The following is a 19,535-nucleotide window of genomic DNA, read 5'->3' on the forward strand; positions in this document are numbered from 1 at the left end:
GTGTGTGTTTGTGTGTGTGTGTGTGTGTGTGTGTGTGTGTGTAACCAGACCTAATGCCGGTTTTACAGTGATAGCCCACTGAGATACCGCAGTTTAACGTGTTACCATCATGTCAGAATGTTGAGATCTGATAGGTTAGCGTGATCTTGATGAAATATTACATTTCCCGCCGGAACGGGAGAGCGGGAGATTAAATCCCTTATATTCCGCCACGAAGAAAACAGGCTGCACGTGGATTTCTGACCCGGAGAACTAATCCCTTATACCGCCCGCTACGACGTCAAACGTTGCACATTGTCTACGAGTCAACGTAAGTTACATGAAACAACACACATTTACCTCAGCCCATCCCAACAGCTGTTTATCAATTTTCAACATGCAAGACAAAGTCGGTGCAGCAGTATCCAGTTGGGGATATATGTTTTATTGCGTCCCGCGTAAGGTATTATACCAATTGCAATTGGAGGGGAGTTGTACAAAACCTGGGACATAAAACCCGAGTGATACTGCTGCAACTCAATACATCCCACTCAGACACAGTATACCGACTCCGAGCCGACCAAACCTTGTTTCAGAACCTAAATGCCGAACGCCATGTAGGGTAACAACAAGTACCACCTTTTAACATCTGTTTGTATAACTCGACCAGGGGATCGAACAATCGAAAGATATTACAATTCTTGAAGAAGCTATATATGAGTTTCACCACAGTTCAGTATAAACGAAGATGAACGATTTCAACGTGTAATAATGAATTCACATACACACTTTGTACACATCACAGAGACACCATGATTGGCGCCATGTGTAATGACGTCACCGTATTGTCACCAGCACACCCTGTGCTTCTGGACATTATCATACACATACAATGAAAACTACCGTGTACAGACGGTTACAAAATAATGGTTTTATTCTTCTATATCTTAATAAAGTTACATTACCGTTTATCCATATTTCATGAACTAAGACAAAATATTTGAAATATTTTATAAGCTAAAATGAGTCATTGATATAAATAGCAATGTGGAGCCCGTAGAGGCTAAACAACTTCATTTGGTTGAATACTTTGGTCCACAAATATCCTTCCAATTATTACAAGAATAAATGTAAAAGTATAAGGAATTCATAAAGGTAAAGAAGAAAATCTTTTTTGTCAAAACCACAACCTATACATTAGAAGAGTCAGAAATGTGTCCTTAAGCATGTGATTATTAAAATTCTTTGCGCGCTTTTAATGGTTACCGGGTAATATGTGCAAAAGAAGAAATACAAAAACAAATCCTTGATTGCCGTTATGTTCTCACTGAAATCCACACTAGAATTTACGAAATAAGACCAAACCTCAGCCCTATCCTGGAATCGGAACAAAGGTTTCAGGAACGTTTGAAATATTAATGATACTTTAGCTGACACGATATTTGATGTTATATGTCGTATCTCGATTAGATCCCGAAATACCAACGGAAGACGAATTGCAAAAAATGTATTTTAGAATTTCAAAAAATGGAAATAATAGTTCTACGGCACAGTTGCTCACCTGGATACAGAGAACTAACAATTATGAAACAAGAATAGAAATTTCAGCCATGTTGCAACAATGAACGTAATACAGTTCTACATGGTTATACTGGTCCGCAGTGCAAAACTGCCAATGCCAATGCCAAATGCTTTTCAGAACAAACGTTCCAATTCCAATATTTTGTAGTAAAGCTTTTGGAGATAATTCCCTCTTATAAATAAACAGACCGATTGCATTTATCTCAGTTGTTTTCACATTCAAGTCTCACGCAGAGAATCATTCACTTACTTAAAATTACAAACAAATTAGTCTTATGTTACTAATATCCTTTTCAACAACACTAAATATATTGGCATTCTCCAATTCTATATATAATAATGGTTTTAACTTCCATTTTTATAGGGGGCACGGGTGGCCCAGTCGTCTAGGGCGCCGCGATTCCCTGTGCAGAGTTGCGTCCCTTGGGCACCCCAGAAACCTATGATTGTGGGTTCGAATCCCGGTTCGCCCCGATTATGTTTCTAGGTTTGTCAGCACCATAGCCGTGCTCTTTGGGGCTTGGGGCTTTCTTCCCACATTAAGCTGACACGCCGCGATATAACTGGAATACTGTTAAAAGCAGCGATAAACCCAACTCACTCACTCACTCACTCCATGCTTATAATGCCATATTTACCGTTGGGCGACTGTATGCAGTCAACTATATGAACAATAAAATGACATATATTAAAAATGAAATCTGAAACAACGCTGAAACCAACATGTATATGCCCTCTGAGTAGATATGTTTTTTCTGGTGTCATTTAACTTTTTTTTACATATACTCTTTCAGTTTAACCCCCATAATGGCTACAAGCATCAACATTAAATATCAAAATATTTCCTAAGCTGTGTACCAGAAAAGAAGTTAGAAAGTAAAAAGGTTCCATTAAATACAAAAAGGAAAGCAACTAAATCGCCTTCTTCTCCGTGACCTTCACCACTGACTAAGCTAGACCAATACAAGTTTGGTGATAAAACAAATGTTGAAAAAATGTAACCTCAGAACTTTGAAAGCATAATTATCTTATGTAGTAATATTGACCGTTAACAAGCATGTATTATGAAATCTGAAATCTGAAATTAACGGAATATTATACTTATACTTAATTATCATTCTATGCCGTGATTTATATTAATATTTTGTATTTTCTTATTGTTAACAGTTCTTGCATTTCATAAAACTAACGATAAACTCAAAATGATTTGAACAAAATAGGGCATCTTCATTAACAGGAACGTGCATGTTTAAGTGCATTTTTAAAGAAGCGTGTTGTTTTCAATATATCTGCCGAAGTGGCCATTTTGAAAATCGAACTGAAACTTCTAAAGGTGCCATCATTCGTTGCAAAAATGTGCAAAAGTTCTGACGTACAAAAAGAATTGCTGAGGTATGTACCTCATAAAATATGCACAATACTACCATGAAAGTTTCGCCAGGGGCTCTTGTTCTTAAAATAATATTCACAACAAGTGGAAGTATACAACGATACACGCAAATATTAACCACATACATTGCCAATACACTAAAAATACATTTTACATATTCCAAAACAAACATTGATATCCTGTCAGAAACCCAACCACTTGTCGATTGCAGTAAAGTGAACCTTCAACATCTTACCTACACAGACAAACTGACATGAAAACAGTAGAGAACATAAGAGAAAGCATTAAGACTGTCGACAATGCCCGTGACAAATAATCACATGCACATGCAAATCACATGTCATTATCACACTATCACTGCTGTGATTCTGGGAAGGGGGAGAGGGAACGCAATACGGGCTATGAGTATCTCAGTAAACGGTTGTTTATCGCATCAGTAAATAATAGTAAATTTGAGTTTCAGGTCAGCTCACTCGATACGTTTTCTGTCTCTCTAGCCAAGTATACAATACTGAATCAATTTATTCTTCACGTGTTTCGATATTGACGATCGCAGCATTTGCTAAATTTCGTAAGTTGATGAGTAGTAAGAGAATTGCACGGTAGCATTCGGTCACTGAACTTGAACTGTGAAGTCATGCATACATTTTATTTCCATATTACAGAGTAACCGTGTATATATAAACATAATATATATATTATACAAATCATTAAATATTACACAATACATGAAACAATTAAAATCAGAAACTAATATCGGTCTCATCTTGAGCTACTTTTGTTCTTGCGTAATATAAATACTAGCATATAGTCGTGTTGTTTTATAAATATCTGAATCTGGCTTTGAAATTGAATTGAATGCGTCTGATCAAATTCACTCCATGAGAATGAGAATGCTTGCTACATGTCTGTACCGTTTTCATTTATATGTAATTAGGTACTTTGGATATGCCTGTGTGTCATTAAAGATGACAAACATTCCTGGCGTGTCGATGTTTTCCACAACAGAATCATAGAGAACTGCCGGAGTGGCCGGATCTACCGGAGGAGGAACCCTCATCCCAGGCATGCCCAAAGTGTACTCCCCAGTCAAAACATCGACAAGGTAAATGTACTTGTTGCCAGCAGGGTCAGGACGAGAGTATTTGTCTTGCGTTGAGTAGTTGACGTCGACGGCAAAGTAGACACCGTTGCCGTAGACAACCGCTGAAAAATATATTTATAACTAACTTCATGCATGTCTGCAGACCATTACTATAATTTATAACTTGTGATTACCAGCATATATTTTCGAAATCAACAGCATCATCCTTATTATAGGACCCCGCCGTGATATATTTCTAAAAGCGGCGTAAAACCATACTCCCTCACTCACTTATTATAGGATTCTTTCATTGAACGTAAAGTGGATTGAAGTACCATAGAAAACGTTAAAGGCAATTTGGAAAGATTTCCAGGCCTTTATGACATTATATGTCTTAATGGTGCCCAGCCGGACATCATCAAACAATAGATGTACCATTAAGACATATTGTGTAGACAAACTGGCAGGTCTGGTTCTTCTTACATGTTATAAAACACTGCCTTACTTTAACTGGATATCATGAAGCCACTGAAGATACTAAACCAAGCCAAGGAAAAGTTTGAAAAATAAGTTACGACTGTAATCTCAAGTACTATAACCCCTTGCATCATACCAACCATACAATATGGCACAAGTAGCAATGGGACTGGTAAAAAGATATTTCATCGATATTACGCATCAAGCACCAGAATAAAACAAACTTTAATAATTGGGATGAACTGCAAATTACAGTTGCTCCTCTACAAAGCAGAATGGGTTATGTACAGAACATAAATGGGTAGTTTGTTTTCATGGATAGGGTGTGATACATTGAAAGTTACTTTATTGAGATATCAAATTTTAAATATTTAATGGTCGATATGTCAAAATCACTTTATTGTGGCTTGGTTATGTCCACTAAATAATCCAACTAATAACGCATAAACGATAAAATCCCTTTACCATTTTTGCCACAGTAGCTCCTGTTGAAGCCATAGCTGTTGATGGAGGGTATGGCATCGGTAGCTGTTCCGTGCCACAGTTGTCTCTCCTGCTTTATCGTGGAATGTCTCCCTCTGAACTCTTCCTTCTTGGCCATGTACTGTTTATACAGGGACTTGTTCTGGACACGCTCGATCTGACAGCAAAGCATAAAAATACATGGGAATGCAATATCACAGTAAGAAATAATACTTTCTTAAGCGTACGTGAATAGACTTCAAGCGTTAAATGCACCATTTGAAGCTTAAGTAAATAAATGGATTGAGACACTGCAACTGTTTACTAGCCAGTCAAAGACTATATGCTCAGGTTTAAGAGAAGCAGAAACCCAAAAATCCAAAATCCAAATATCTAACCGCTAGTATTCAATTCATGAAATACTCTGAAAGAGGTACTCTTGCCCGAGTTCTGCACAATTCAATTGGGACGGTGCGGTAGCCTTGTGGTTAAAGCGTTCGCTCGTCACCCCAAAGGCCCGGGTTCGAATACCGACATGGGTACAATATGTGAAGCCCGTTTCTTGTGACCCCGCCACGATAATGCTGGAATATTACATAACGTGGTAAATTACTCACTTTGATTATCGTTCTGTTTGCACTTGAAAATGACCCAGCTACATTTCGGTATTCCGCATTATCTGGACTCATTCTGCTGACCTCCAGATTCTCACTAGCACCCATCGGCTCCCAGTGGTGTGGAGGATCGAACTCCGCAGCTAACCACAGAAAACACGTGACACTTAATATACGCGGGGTAGTTCGTTATCATACTTGGTACACATCGTGCGCACATGTACTTACAAACAGCCATATGTTTACATTGGTAAAAATAAATTCAAATATATCGACATTTTGTCTGAGAGATTCTTTACAGGCAGATTGAACTTAGTGTATTAAAGGATTGTTCTACATAATGATATTTGGGGATAATATTCACCTGCTACCTTTGTAAATAGGCAAATTTACAAATTGCACATAACTCATTATATATTTCTGAAAGGTCACATAGGCAGAAGAATTATAAATAAGATCGAAAACTGTGGAATTTGTTGTCAGTTTTATTATGCCTTGACACTAGCATGTTTTCACAACATTTAGCAGTGTTGCACATATTATTTTTGACAATGGACTGTTTTACGGGAGATTAACTTAGTTTATTTAGTTTTCTGTTTTCTAGTTATCCATTTATATCGTTTTACACGTCTTGTGCCTTTCCATTACAGATTTACAAACAGCCATATATTTACATTGGTATTTTTGTCAAATAAATGGACATTATTTATGAGATATTCTTTCGAGGTATGGTGAATTAAATGTATCAAAGGTGAGTTCTACATGATAATATGTGGGGATAAATTGCAGCTGCTACCTTTGTAAATGGACAAAACTCATTTTATATGTCTGAAAGGTTACAAAGGCAGAAGTATAAGCAAAATCGAATACTCTGGATTTTGTTGCCGAGGTCGAATTTTATTATGCCTTGACACTAGCATGTTTTCACATTATTTGGCAGTGCTGCACACATTTTCTTTGACAATGGACTGGTTTATGAGAGATTAACTTAGACTTATTAGTTTTTGTGTTTTCCAGTGAGCCATTCATATAACTGAATGCTGTTTTGCCTTATACACTACAGGAATCTGAAACGTTAACACTAATCAGATAACATGTTGGTTACATGTACAGTATGGTGTGTTAACACATACCTTGGATGAGGTCCTTCCTGACAACGATGACCTTGGTACTTTTATCATCTTCTCTGTATTCAACCATGTCCTTAAAGTCTATAATGTATTTTACCCCTTCAGTATCTTCAAGTTCATGGGTTTCTTCAATGCCTCTAAATGTTTTCTCAATGAGTTTGTTTGTATTCTGGTCATATGCCACCAGCTCCTCGTCCCCATTATTCAGGACGTCCATGTAGTACCACTGCACACAGGCTCCAACTGCTTCTGCATGCTCTTCATCCTTTTGTTCCAGACACAGTTCGTATACAGATTTGCTCATGGCAGCTACGTCTTCCTTTAAACCCTGGAATAGGAAACATTCAAGCAAGGCTTATATAACATCCCCGACATTCAGTGATAATTCATATTAACTTTGTTACTGCAATTACTTCAAAACTGCTTTGATGGAAAACATTGTGTTTAAGAAGATGCCAAGGCAAACATATGAGTATAGGTTATAATAGCTCACCTGTAATCTAATTCTACCTAAACGTGTGTTGATGTCTATGGAAACTCCACGCTGCCTTGCGATGCTCTGTAGTCTCAAGATCTGCATAAGATACAACATGGTCCGTAATCAGCTCTAATAACTGAATCTGTTCGTGAACATTACATCCTATTAAATAAGGCATCATGAGGACTTATTGTGTTCTTTAGAAAATATAATTGAATACATACAATGGGTTTCAATAAAGAAATCTTTAAAAAACGATTTGTAAAATAAATGAACCAAAGTTTTGATGAAACACGTGAAGTAGTTGAGTTGAGGGAGATATCCTTCCGTGGAGCTCGGGTGTGTCACAACGTTTAATACGATTACATGCATCCTCAATACATAATTTGAAATAATAAGACGAAAGGCCGTCTTAAAACTTGTTTCTACTTCAGGAATGTAATCAGAAAATGGACCTTTTTGAACTAGAAAAAGAGAGACACAGAATTCAATATATGGGCAAAGAAAATTACCTTTTCTTCATCCAAGGTACGTATTGTGTCGTGTTCAACAGGTTGGTCATCGAACTCTTTGCTACAAGCATTCTCCAATTTCTGCTTTGCAGATTGTATACATGTTTTGCTATCAGAGATGAATTTCACTTCTACCCCATCAGCAGGAAGGTGTTCGGCGACATGTTGGCGCCGTGACTCAATTTGACGGTTTCCAGGTTGCGTTTTTGGCCTTGCACCTCCGTGGCCTACACGACAACATGTGGTTCAAGGTCATGTTGAACAATTTAAGAAAACACACATTATAGCCAATATTTTGGTTAATACGTTCAAAACATTACCCATACCCATTACCCGTACCTTTATTCTTGACACCAAAGAAAGGCTTCTTTGCTATTCCTCGTCTGTTCAGTAGAGATGCCAGAAGGTCGTTGAATCGATTATACCTGTCTGGTTCGTAAAGGACGAGTCGCACTTCTGTGACATTCTTCAAGTTAGACAAGTCTTGCAATTCATCATAAAGATAGTCCATCAGTAGATGTTCCGGAACTCCCCCGAAAGGACCTACGTAAAGTGTTATACTTGTTAAAAATAGTTCACTTTGTGTACACACGCATAATATTGATTCTGTGCAAGAGCATTGGAAAAGTACACGGTTGGATAAAATGTTAGGGGATTGGAGAGTCCAAAAGTTTTCCGTGCAACAAACTTTTCAGTGTTTTTTCAAAGTTCAAATCAATCGAGGGCAACTTAAATTTGCATAACTTTACTCTTGCATTACAGCCACTATTAATAAGTGGCTACAGCTTCAGATATGTCATATTTTCAGTGTTGTGGAGAAGAAATCTATACGGACATAATGAAAAGAGAATGTAAACCATTTTAATATGTATTTTATACTTTTTATATTGCAATAAAGAAATTACATTTGAGCTACAGATTAAAAACAAAGGCGAGGGCCAATCCAAGTCCATAACATCTTGACTTCTTACACTTGAGTATTTTTTTTATAAATATTTCCAATCTATTTAGCCTATCTTAAATAATAATTGCCTGAAACAAGACAAAATGTTCTACAGTAAGTAAGACTAAGTTTGGTTTAACACTTTGAACAGTGTTTCAATTACATCAAAGTGTGTCAGCTTGAGCGGTAATCTCGAAATGATGCCCATCTTTGAGGTTGATCACTTTTGTGAAACAAAAAAAGCACAGGCAGAATGCTGACAAACCAAGAAACATAATTAAGGCGAATCTCGGTTCGAACCCACGATCACAGGTTTCTGTTAACTCTGAGGGATGCTAGTCTGAACGGCGAATTGCGGCATCCTTGACGACTGGGCCACTAGTGCCCCCTTTATTTAACTTATGCAATCTTTACCTTGCCACAACACAATGCTTACCTTGTCCAAGAGCTGGAAGGGCCACAGATGAACAGTGCATTTTATCTGCCTGTTTGATGCAAGCTTTCAGTATGGCTTTAACGTCCTGCTTGAAGTGTAATTCCTCAAAATGGACAACAGTGTTGAATGTAGCTCCTGCTACTTGAGACACTGTTAAACCTTTGGATTGGAGATCTCTTTCTGTTGAAAAACGTAATGAGAATGTACATTCATATCAACAATTGAAAAAAAGGTTTTAAAAACCCGGATTCATATTCACGTGACACATCTTTTCCATGGTTGTTTGCTGGCATAAGTAGATTAAAAATATCCATGCTTACAAATATTCAGTTCTGGTGAGCAGTGGAATATGTCGAAACCATTTGGGACAAAATGTTTAGTCCGGCAGATGATGCAATACCGATCAATCTTCATGATGTTTAACATGTGAAACCTTCTCTGCACAGCCTTTGTAATCAAATGAATTGTGTACAACATTTGTGCATGTGCAAGTCTTCTTTTGTTTACTCTGAACCATTTCACAATGTCTGTTTTTGATTTAATGCTGATTTTGCATATCCAAAATACATCGTTTACTGCCAAGAGAAAGGAAAGTGACTGTCATATCAAAAAGGCACTTTTGTCGGCCATGATATTTTCAACTTATTCACAACTTTCTTTCCAACTTTCGTGCCTTCGCCAAATAAGCCCTTATAATTTTTCTTTGAAAAAATACAGTCAGTCATGCATTTTCAGGGGTGTACAATCAAGCTGAATGCAAATAATATACATTATAACTTGTTCAAGTTTCTTTATTTCGTACATGTTTAGGCCAACGGCCCATGGTACATATATTGGTCCACAGTATTAATTATTGACTCACGGTAGATAAAGGCATAATACAAATACATTGTGGTAATTTGTAGTTTGGTTACAGTCAGACATTAACATATTAAATTTATCCAGGAAAGGGTGGACATAAACCTTTATATGGATATATTGTTGTCTTACATTATCATAGGCTTTGCATATAAACAAAAAGTGGTATTCATTTTCCACATAACCAATATTACATAATTTACGAATCCTCAAGTTTCTAGGTACATCGTTATATCTTCCCGTTTCAATATATATGGAATGCGAACTGCAACGAAAACGAGCTATTGCCTATCTAAATTTACCAATAGTTACAGCAGATATGTATGGTTCAACACAAAATGACATTTTAAATAATGAATAATGGTACATTTTAGAGCTTCCGAAAATTGCTGAATGCCAATCCTGTTCATAAATACATTTTAGGCGTGATACAAATTCATTAATGAACAAGTTTGGGTGAATCAACACCCTGATTTTCCCAAACATAACCAAACCCAAATTTATACAAGAGCAACTTGATTTTAGACACCCAATTACATTTACCATTAGATGCTTCTCTTGTAGCTCTCTTTAGGGTAAAGGGAATCGGGCATATGTAAAATCTTACACCAATATGAAATGAAGCGTTGATAAATTGAGATATATAAAGGATATCGTCCACATTCACCACGGACAGTATGTGGGAGCTTTAACACCTAAAAACTGCTTATAGCCTAACAAATGGACAGATTCAATTTCCTTGTAATTATCTATTCCCCAAATTGTCATGTATGTTATACCAGGTTTTCCAGAGCATGCCCTGAAAACGAACCCCAATTTTATGATAAAATACACTGAAGCTGTACGTTTGGAACGTTTGCTGAAATTTAAAATCCTCAATATTGGTAAAATAATAATTCACGAGTAGAATTGAGTTATAGGCATGTGTATAACTTCTCCAGTTCCTTTGCTAGCAGTTTCAGCTCACCTTTCTCTGTTCTGTTATCTGTTCCTACAGCTGGATACTTTCGCAAGAGAACTTGATTAATTGTTCCTGTAAGTAGGTATGTTACATAAATTATAGCTCACTTCACAGGAATGTCACATGGTCATCTTGTCTGATGACATCACTTCCATTTTAGAGAATTCATTTATGTCTATGTGCAAGACTTAGGGACCGTCCATTTGTGTACAATTTATCTTTTTCGATAATAATTGTCTTTTTAACGGTCCATATTGAAACATTAACCTCTTCTATCCAAATAATAAGCAAACAAAATTGTGGTTCAGTTTGGGTAGAACATGCTTACCCTTTTCGTGAACACCTGGTGCAATCATTGATTTTCAATGATCCTTTCACTACTACTTTGCATTTTACGTCCAATGGAATCTGTTTCGGCTGATAATCGAGACTGGTTCTGAATTCTCTGGCGTTAACATTTTATATATATTACAAAAAAAAGGTTAAAGAACATCAGGTTTTTTTTCATATGACTGTATTTAATTTGTCATGGCTGGTGGTCATGACTCGTTTCGAGTAGTATATATTGGTAAAAAGATACTGACCAGGTGTCACAAATATTTGAAGTGGGAATTACCTTTCTTAAGATTAAACTGTGAATCCACACTATTTATGATACAGTCCACGTGTTCTTTTAAAAGATCCCCATGCTTCAGAGTGAAGTGGATGTTGCCAAATGTAATACCTCCACTTACATCAAATGGCCCTTCTGTTGAATGAATTAATAGAAGGTGTTGATAAACTAATTATATATGAAGACATCTATGATATACACATACGGATAATGTTATTGTTTAGTATACATTTCATTTTATTCATGATAAGCTAAATCAGTCACTTGGCGGCTGGGATCTGCATGTTCTTATCATGAAAGTGAAAGGTTGAGTATGATTACAATTAAGGTTAGTATTACTTAGCAGGATTATATCTTTCAGAAACATGAAGAGTATAAGAAAACGAGCCAACCTGTGCTTTTGTGGTCTGTTTTCAGTTGTCGACCTCTCCTGCTTGAGGTCGGTTTGCCATAAAATGATCCACTCTGTTTTTCAAATACCTGAGAAATGAAATCATTGCAATGTTCTTTACATGTGTGACTACATAGAATAGATCAATATTATTAGCCGTACATTATTAGCCTTTCGTTAACCATACGTGTATGGTAATTCTGTTGTTAGTTATTTGAAAGTTCTTAGTCAAACTTTAAAAATATCAATGATTATTGCTATATTTTCTTGATTAGACTCCAAATCGTGGTACTGTCTCCTACCTTTGCCACATCATTGTCTTTGTCATATATGACAATCTTGATATCAATAAGCGTGGTGTCAGGGTGGTTTCTCCAGAAGTCATCTATTGCTGTGAACATGATTCTGGCAGATACATCTTTATCATAGAAGAACAATCCTATTCCCAGTGTAGGGAATAATAGACTCGTGAGCCTGCTCTTGTCAGCTTCCTCCAGGCAGAGAGTAACAGCACGATGTAGATTCTAGAGATACCACAGATACCAAGTACAAGTAACGAATTACATGCAACGTCACTGTCAACAATATCACTCCCTCCTTTCCTTTCAAGATAAACTTTTATTTGTGACCAACGTCCACAAGTTCCAGACATTTTGAGTTTGCATTTTATGTTTCCAGAAAGCCCGCACTTCCATATATGCTTCCGATTTGTCACTATCACCTTCAGAAAAAATGCAAGCATCTAGCTAAATGAATAAGATGCTTCTAAATGCTCTTTCATTGAGCTGGTCAGTTTCTATTTGGGAATTCAACTGCGAGTGCATATGTGACTAATGAAATAACCCATTCGTGAATTACAACTGCTCAGTTCTACACATAATACAGACAAGAGAAAAAGATTTGCGAATTCATCTAATGCTCGTCGTGATGTATCTATACTGCACTGCACTGTCTGGCTTTCAATTAATTTCTAATTAAACTATTGCATCCCAGTAAACTATATCACCGAGGCTGTTGTTTCTACTCCTCATTAGTGATTTTTAGTCTCTGGGTGTTAATGCAGAATCAGGTAGATAACAATTAATTATCATCTCATTAGCTCAACAATGATCACATTTACTTGTCTTCTATTCCGAACATAATTAGTCTATTCTGAATTCGTTAAGCCCTTTTAATTTTTTTATAATTTCTTCCTTCAAATAAATGTTTGCAGTCAATTTATAAAAAATGACTATTTAGTCAGCCTTCACGTGCTTTTACGTGAGCAGGAAAATGCACTTTTGGAAGAAATATAGCATGACTGTTCACATTTTAAATATGACAGTAAACTTTCATTTAACTACCTCTTCCCCTCGATCTTTGTTCCACGGTGGTATGACAACATGGTAGATTTCAGACGCCTGTAGGAGACCAGCTGATGTAACTGCCAAACTGTAAGTTCCATTTGGATATTTCTTTCGACATTCAGCTTCCAAAGCCGGACCAGCAGCATCCGATATAGCCTTAGATAGTCTGCCTCTTGAAAGATTGAGTTCTCGGTCAGTTGGATTCACAATAACGTCTGCCTGAGGGGAAAATTGCAAAATATACATTTATATGTGCTAGACATAGGTCATATAAAATATAATCAACGTATTCAATCGTTTTAAATTATCCGAATGTGTGTACCTGTTTGGGATTTTTGTGTGTGTTTTTTTTTTTACCTTAAATCTGGTAATTGATCCACGTGATAAGATCACCCTCCTTCCAGAATCTGAAACATGATTATTCCTTCTTTAGAAAATGGGTTCATTCTGTTATACATTGCAACCAGCATATATACATTACATTGGCCTGTTTGCACTTGGGTTTGGGACAGACAAGTAAGTGACTGACTCAGTTATCTGTGACAAATAATAAACAATGATAACCAAGGTAACAATGTTATCATGCAATTGCCATCTTCGTCGGCTCTTCTCACAATCATTGGAAGGCATGAGACCACGTTCATGCGAGCTGATATTCAGTATCGACATATTTGGTACACATGTATGTATTTATGGAGACTACAACAACTTCAGTGGTGCTCATCGAACAGAGACAGAAGTACAACTCACCCGAAGTTCGATGTCCACCGGTTTTCATTTGCTGGGCTTGATCCTTAAACACCTGTGTTATCAATATCAGTGATTCTGATTAGAAACTTCAACACAGTCTGTGATGTCATGGTGGTTTTAGATCTATAAATCCTCAAAGAAACCCAGGTCTGGTGTACATTTAGGCGATACCATTAATTCTTCTTTGAATCTAAATAAAATCAGCAACATGCCGGAGGTACAGCTCACCTTATTTGGTGTTCTTGAACCTGAGAAATGAAGATTTGCTGAACCAGCACTGGATTGTCTGGTCCAGACTCGATTATTTACAAACCGCCGTCATATAGCTGGAATATTGCTGAGTGCGGCGTTAAACAACAAACAATCAATAATAACTTGAAAGGTGTTTACAGCCCACATAAAACAAACTTACTCACTTGAAAGGTGTTTGCATTACATGCAAAACCATAAGCAAACACATTACATGTTTTTCTGAATGCCACCAGCCAAATAAACCTGTTTGACTTTACAAAATAAGGTAACAGCCGTTCTTCATTCATTTTTTTTATCCCCAATGTTGTCTAATGTAGTCCCATACCTCTAGCTACCCCCAAAACATGTCATATGCACTTTTGGTTTTAGGACATCACTCCCCAAACACAGTCATACACCTGTAGCTACCTTAATGACAAATAATGACATGAGCTGCGAGGCAATTTCAAATTATAATCAAAGTAGTGTTATTGTAAGTACACACTTAACTGTGTTTATACAAATAAAACGATAAAACCATTTCCAATAACGATTGAATAACACCCCGATGGAAGTTACACTTGACGATGGCTCCAGAAGTACTGAGCCTCATATTGTGATGTCCAAATGGAGAGACAGTTACTCTGAACTGTAACGTCACCAGTGACTGCCCCACCCCACAAGAAATAGAGAAAGATGAACTACCGATGTGTGAGCCTATCTCTATTGAAGAAGTAAGGTATGTTGTAATCCACGCTAAGAAAGGCAAGGCATGTGGTGTGGACAGCACCTCGCGGAGGTTATATGTAATGACACGTGTATTAAATATCTTCACAAACTCTTCACAGTGTGTTTTAACTCTGGGTGTATCCCTGCCAGTTGGGGTAAAGGCATCATCAACCCTATTCCGAAGGTTTCTACTGAAGACCGAAGTGACCCACTCTCATACAGAGGTCTTACGATTACAACAGCTTCTTACAAGATTTATTGCAGCATTTTAAATAAACGTCTTTCAACATACGTTGAGGATCATGGTATACTAGAAGATAATCAGAATGGCTTCAGAAAAGGACGATCAACAACGGAGCATATCTCTACTATTACTTCTATCATAGAAACACGGAAATCGCTTAAGAAGCCAACATATGCAGCCTTCCGAAAGGCGTATGACTGTGCTGATAGACGAAGATGTGGGCTAAACTGCTTGAAGTGCACATAAAAGGTAAAATGTTTAACTCTTTTACATCACTGGACAAGAACGTCCTGTCACACTCGGAAGATCTACACCATAGTTTGATGTAAAATGTGGACTAAAGCAGGGATGCATGTTATCACTGCTACTTTTCAACGTTTTCATAAACGACCTTATCGCTACCATAAACCAAACGTCCATAGCAGTTGTTATCGATGAGATGACTGTTAGTAAACTTGCATACGCCGATGATATTGTGCTACTTGAGGAGTCGGAATCCGAGTTAAATCTACTATTCGACTGCTTGAGTATATGGTGTCAGACCAACTCGATGGCTGTGAATACTGACAAGTCCAAAGTCGTACACTTCAGGAGTTCCTCAATTACGAAGTCTAATTGTATTTTCAAGTGAGGGGGTCAGATCTTCGAGATCGGCGATTGCTATAACTATCTGGGAATTCTCTTGACAGAACGTCTCGACTATAATCGTATGGCCAGAGCAGCAGCCAGTTCAGCCAGCAGATCCCTGGGTCTCCTCGTATCTAAATATAAAGGTCTTGGAGGTATGCAGTACAAGATTTTTACTAAGTTATTTGACTCCATGGTATGGTCAGTAATAGAGTACGGTGCGGGAATATGGGGGACGTACGACATGTCATGCATTGAAGCTGTTCAGAACAGGGCCATGCGATTTTTCCTCGGTGTAAGGAAACACACGCGCAACGCCGCTGTCGGTGCAGGCATGGGATGGACTCCCCCCGTCGTGTGGCAGTGGGACTCTGTATCACGCCTTTACATGAGATTACGCACCATGGATCTAGCACATCAAGTTCTCAATTGGACCTATCGGTGGGCGGCGCGACGTAAACGGAATCAACTTTTTAGAATACACCTGAAGTTTGATGCACTTGGACTATCTCATTTTAACAACATTAATTACACGTATGACAAATGTTACGTCACAAGGACGGTACAGGAATAGATATTTGAACAGTTCACAGAAAATTGGATGAAGCTGATCAATCAAAAGAATAGCGTACATGGAACAGGTGGAAATAAGCTGAGAACCTACGTCACTTTTAAAGTCGAATACAGAATATAGAGTCGAATCCTATGTGTTGGAAAGCGCCCTTTCAAGATTCCGGTGCGGAGTTGCGCCGCTTCACATAGAAACTGGACGTTACAACAGTACCCCTATTGAAGAAAGAACTTGTTATGTATGCAGAGATACAATTGAGGGAGAAAAACATGTTTTATTACAATGCCCACAGTACCAGTCTTACAGATGCCACCTCCTTTCAAAGTGCAATTCAATCTGCCCTGATTTTAACGATTTTCGTGATAACCAGAAGCTAGATTTATACTTTCCAGCCAAGAAATGATTTTTACATCTGCCAAAACCTGCAACAGAATTTTATTAGAACGAACAGGGGCTTTATACAAATGATTTTTACGATTGGTTCTATCACGGTTTTTAGGATTTTGTATGTATTTATATGCCACACGCTTTTACCCAATAACTTTAGTCTCTCACAACTCTGCTTAGAGTGGCTCGTGCTACACCTTCATATTGTTATACCTAGTAAATATTTTAGTATTTGTTGCAAACGAGGTCTGTCTGTCCAATAGAAATCTCTGCATAGAGCAGAGTAGATAGCACGATTCCGACTATAACATGAACATGTGTGTTATGAATCACTCTCAAAGTGATTCTATTTCCATTGCTATTAACAGAAAGTGTTTAAATGACATGACCTTGTCAAAGAAGTGCAGAAGAAAGTCGGAATCGTACAATTTCTTGTGGTTATGGACATGCTTTTGTCGCTTCTATCTAAGTGTTAATAAATGTATCACAATTATCATGAATTAAATGTTTGGACAATTAAATTGTACAGCAAAACAAAGGAGACAGGGTTCGAGTTTCATAGAAGCTATATCACCCGATAATATAAGGACGTTTTCCTAAGCTGTGAAGAACCTTACGAAGTTACGGTAAAGGCTCTGGATGAGGAGATAAAAAATGAAAAAAATACACAAGAACAGATTGCCACAGGGAAAAGGTGAAATACATATTTTATTGCAACTTGGTGTCATTAATTTATTATTTGATGGTAGCCATGGGTTCCCAATAACAGAGATCGAGGAGAATGTTACTGGTCCAGCTGCTTAATAGTGGCATTATGAGAATGGAAACTGATGTTTACTCATTTTGCTGGATCTTTCACTTTACCGTTACCGTCAATGAAATAATAAGTTAGCATTACAATCATTAAGGCATGGTAAATAATTCCACTTTATAGCATTTCAAAGAAGATGACGACGTCATGATACATCATCGAAACTGATTCCAGAAACGTAACTTGTCTTTCTTCATTTGAAAGATTTCACTAACCATGTTACACAATCCGATGTTCTAATATAAATTTTCCGCGACTTTTGCCTTTTTGAATTCTACTTAACGTTAACCTTTCACGGGAATCTACCAAAGCCTATTCAACTGGTGACAATGTGGGCACGTGTTATGTTTCAAATGAACATAACATCACAAAACTTCATTTCTTTATAAGCAGTTTGCAGGTTTATTTCCTTAATAGTAGTGAGTGAGTGAGTGAGTAAGGTTTTACGCCGCTTTTATCAATATTCCAGCAATATCACGACGGGGGACACCAGAAATGGGCTTCACACAATCGAACCCGGGTCTTTGGCGTGACGAGCGAACACTTTAACCACTAGGCTACCCAACCGCCCCTCATAAATAGTAGCCTCCATCTTTGTGATCAACTATTCATATGCAAGGTTTCCTTTACATACACAAGGTTGTTTAATGTATATTAACTCCTATTTCCATTAATATATTAAAAATGTCTTATTGGCGTCCTTCCTAAATAGTTGCTGCGGAGAAAAGGCTGGCGCAGAAGGCCTCTGACGTCTGTTGTAGACATTTTGAATTTTTCAAAGTGAAACGTCCACTGTGGTATATCCAAGGACACTTAGAACATGTTATTAAAATTATAATATGTTCAGTAGATCATGAGAGGAGATTTTAAGTTTCAGTGTTAACGGAGAGGTGGAGAGAAGGACGGGCTGATAAAGACCCTTACATAAGCTCGTATTGACGATGTCATTATCAGCTAAAAATATTCCTCTCGCTACTCAAGACAGCCGTAAAGTTTTCCAAATCTACCATGAGAGGGTACCGAGATTGATGCGCATGCAGCACACTTAAGATGGCGATATAACTGTAAAAGGCATGGAGAGTGACCTGTCAAGACATGAACCTGGTAATTACATACCGTACGCATACGGTAAAAAGAATTGATTTAACACCCTGGATTATATAATGAATATTTCATTGAAGACTTTTACATAATAGGTGAAACCTTGCCTGGTACAGGTATTAGTTTTGTTTTATTTTTTTTAACGCCACGCCAAGCAATATTTCAGCTGTATGACGACTGTCTGTAAATAATCGAATCTCGGCCTGATAATCCAGTCTTCCTTTACCATGAACATTGATATACGCAATTGACATTCATGAACCATTCATAAACCTGATCATTCGATCCCAGTAGTCGCATTTCGACAAGCATGAGTTGCTGACGTTCTTCAACGGGGCACATGTGTCTGTAACGAAAAGATATAAAAAAAAGATGACGTGTAAAGAAATACACCAAACCTGTATGTTCTCCCTATCCCTGGGATAAAGGATGACTCTTATGTCTGTGAGGGATGTATTCGGGCACTGTGACCAGAAGTCGTGTATGGTTGATAACATAGCCTCGGCTACCAGATCTCGAGAATATCCTCCAATCCCTGTACCAAGTGCTGGCATTGCGATGCTGGAACAGTTGTGTCTGTCAGCAGTTGTTAAGCATTCCTTAACTATGTCTGCCACAGCCTGCAAAAGAGATTTCTATTTCAATTGAAACCCACATGTAGAAAGTGATATTGGGGCAGATATTTTCGACGAGCACATTTATATAATATATATCAACAGAATGAACACGAAGGTCATGAAAACTGTTCATAATGCCGCCTGCCATATTGTCTTTTGGCAAAAAAAATTCGAGCATAAGCAACTTCGAATACATCTATTTCAAGGATACA

The 19,535-nt window shown here is 37.5% G+C and overlaps 1 protein-coding gene across 1 annotated transcript in view; it reads right to left on the bottom strand.

The window, feature by feature from the left end:
* Positions 1-3,743: 3,743 nt before the first annotated feature.
* LOC139452075 (protein mono-ADP-ribosyltransferase PARP14-like) overlaps positions 3,744-19,535 on the bottom strand; it is a 34,640-nt gene continuing 18,848 nt past the window's right edge. Inside the window, exons 11-26 of the mRNA XM_071233387.1 lie at positions 19,105-19,341; positions 14,006-14,057; positions 13,613-13,662; positions 13,253-13,474; positions 12,212-12,433; positions 11,911-11,998; positions 11,522-11,653; positions 10,912-10,977; positions 9,087-9,266; positions 8,047-8,250; positions 7,708-7,934; positions 7,211-7,291; positions 6,721-7,045; positions 5,591-5,730; positions 4,977-5,151; positions 3,744-4,156 (exon numbers count right to left, since the gene is read on the bottom strand). Coding sequence (XP_071089488.1) covers positions 3,870-4,156; positions 4,977-5,151; positions 5,591-5,730; positions 6,721-7,045; positions 7,211-7,291; positions 7,708-7,934; positions 8,047-8,250; positions 9,087-9,266; positions 10,912-10,977; positions 11,522-11,653; positions 11,911-11,998; positions 12,212-12,433; positions 13,253-13,474; positions 13,613-13,662; positions 14,006-14,057; positions 19,105-19,341 — 2,688 coding nt within the window. The 3' untranslated portion in view covers positions 3,744-3,869. The remainder of the gene's footprint in view (positions 4,157-4,976; positions 5,152-5,590; positions 5,731-6,720; positions 7,046-7,210; positions 7,292-7,707; positions 7,935-8,046; positions 8,251-9,086; positions 9,267-10,911; positions 10,978-11,521; positions 11,654-11,910; positions 11,999-12,211; positions 12,434-13,252; positions 13,475-13,612; positions 13,663-14,005; positions 14,058-19,104; positions 19,342-19,535) is intronic.

This window comes from Haliotis cracherodii, unplaced genomic scaffold, assembly GCF_022045235.1.
Source record: "Haliotis cracherodii isolate W230 unplaced genomic scaffold, xgHalCrac1.p SCAF_9, whole genome shotgun sequence".
In the NCBI taxonomy this organism is placed as follows: Eukaryota; Metazoa; Mollusca; class Gastropoda; order Lepetellida; family Haliotidae; genus Haliotis; species Haliotis cracherodii.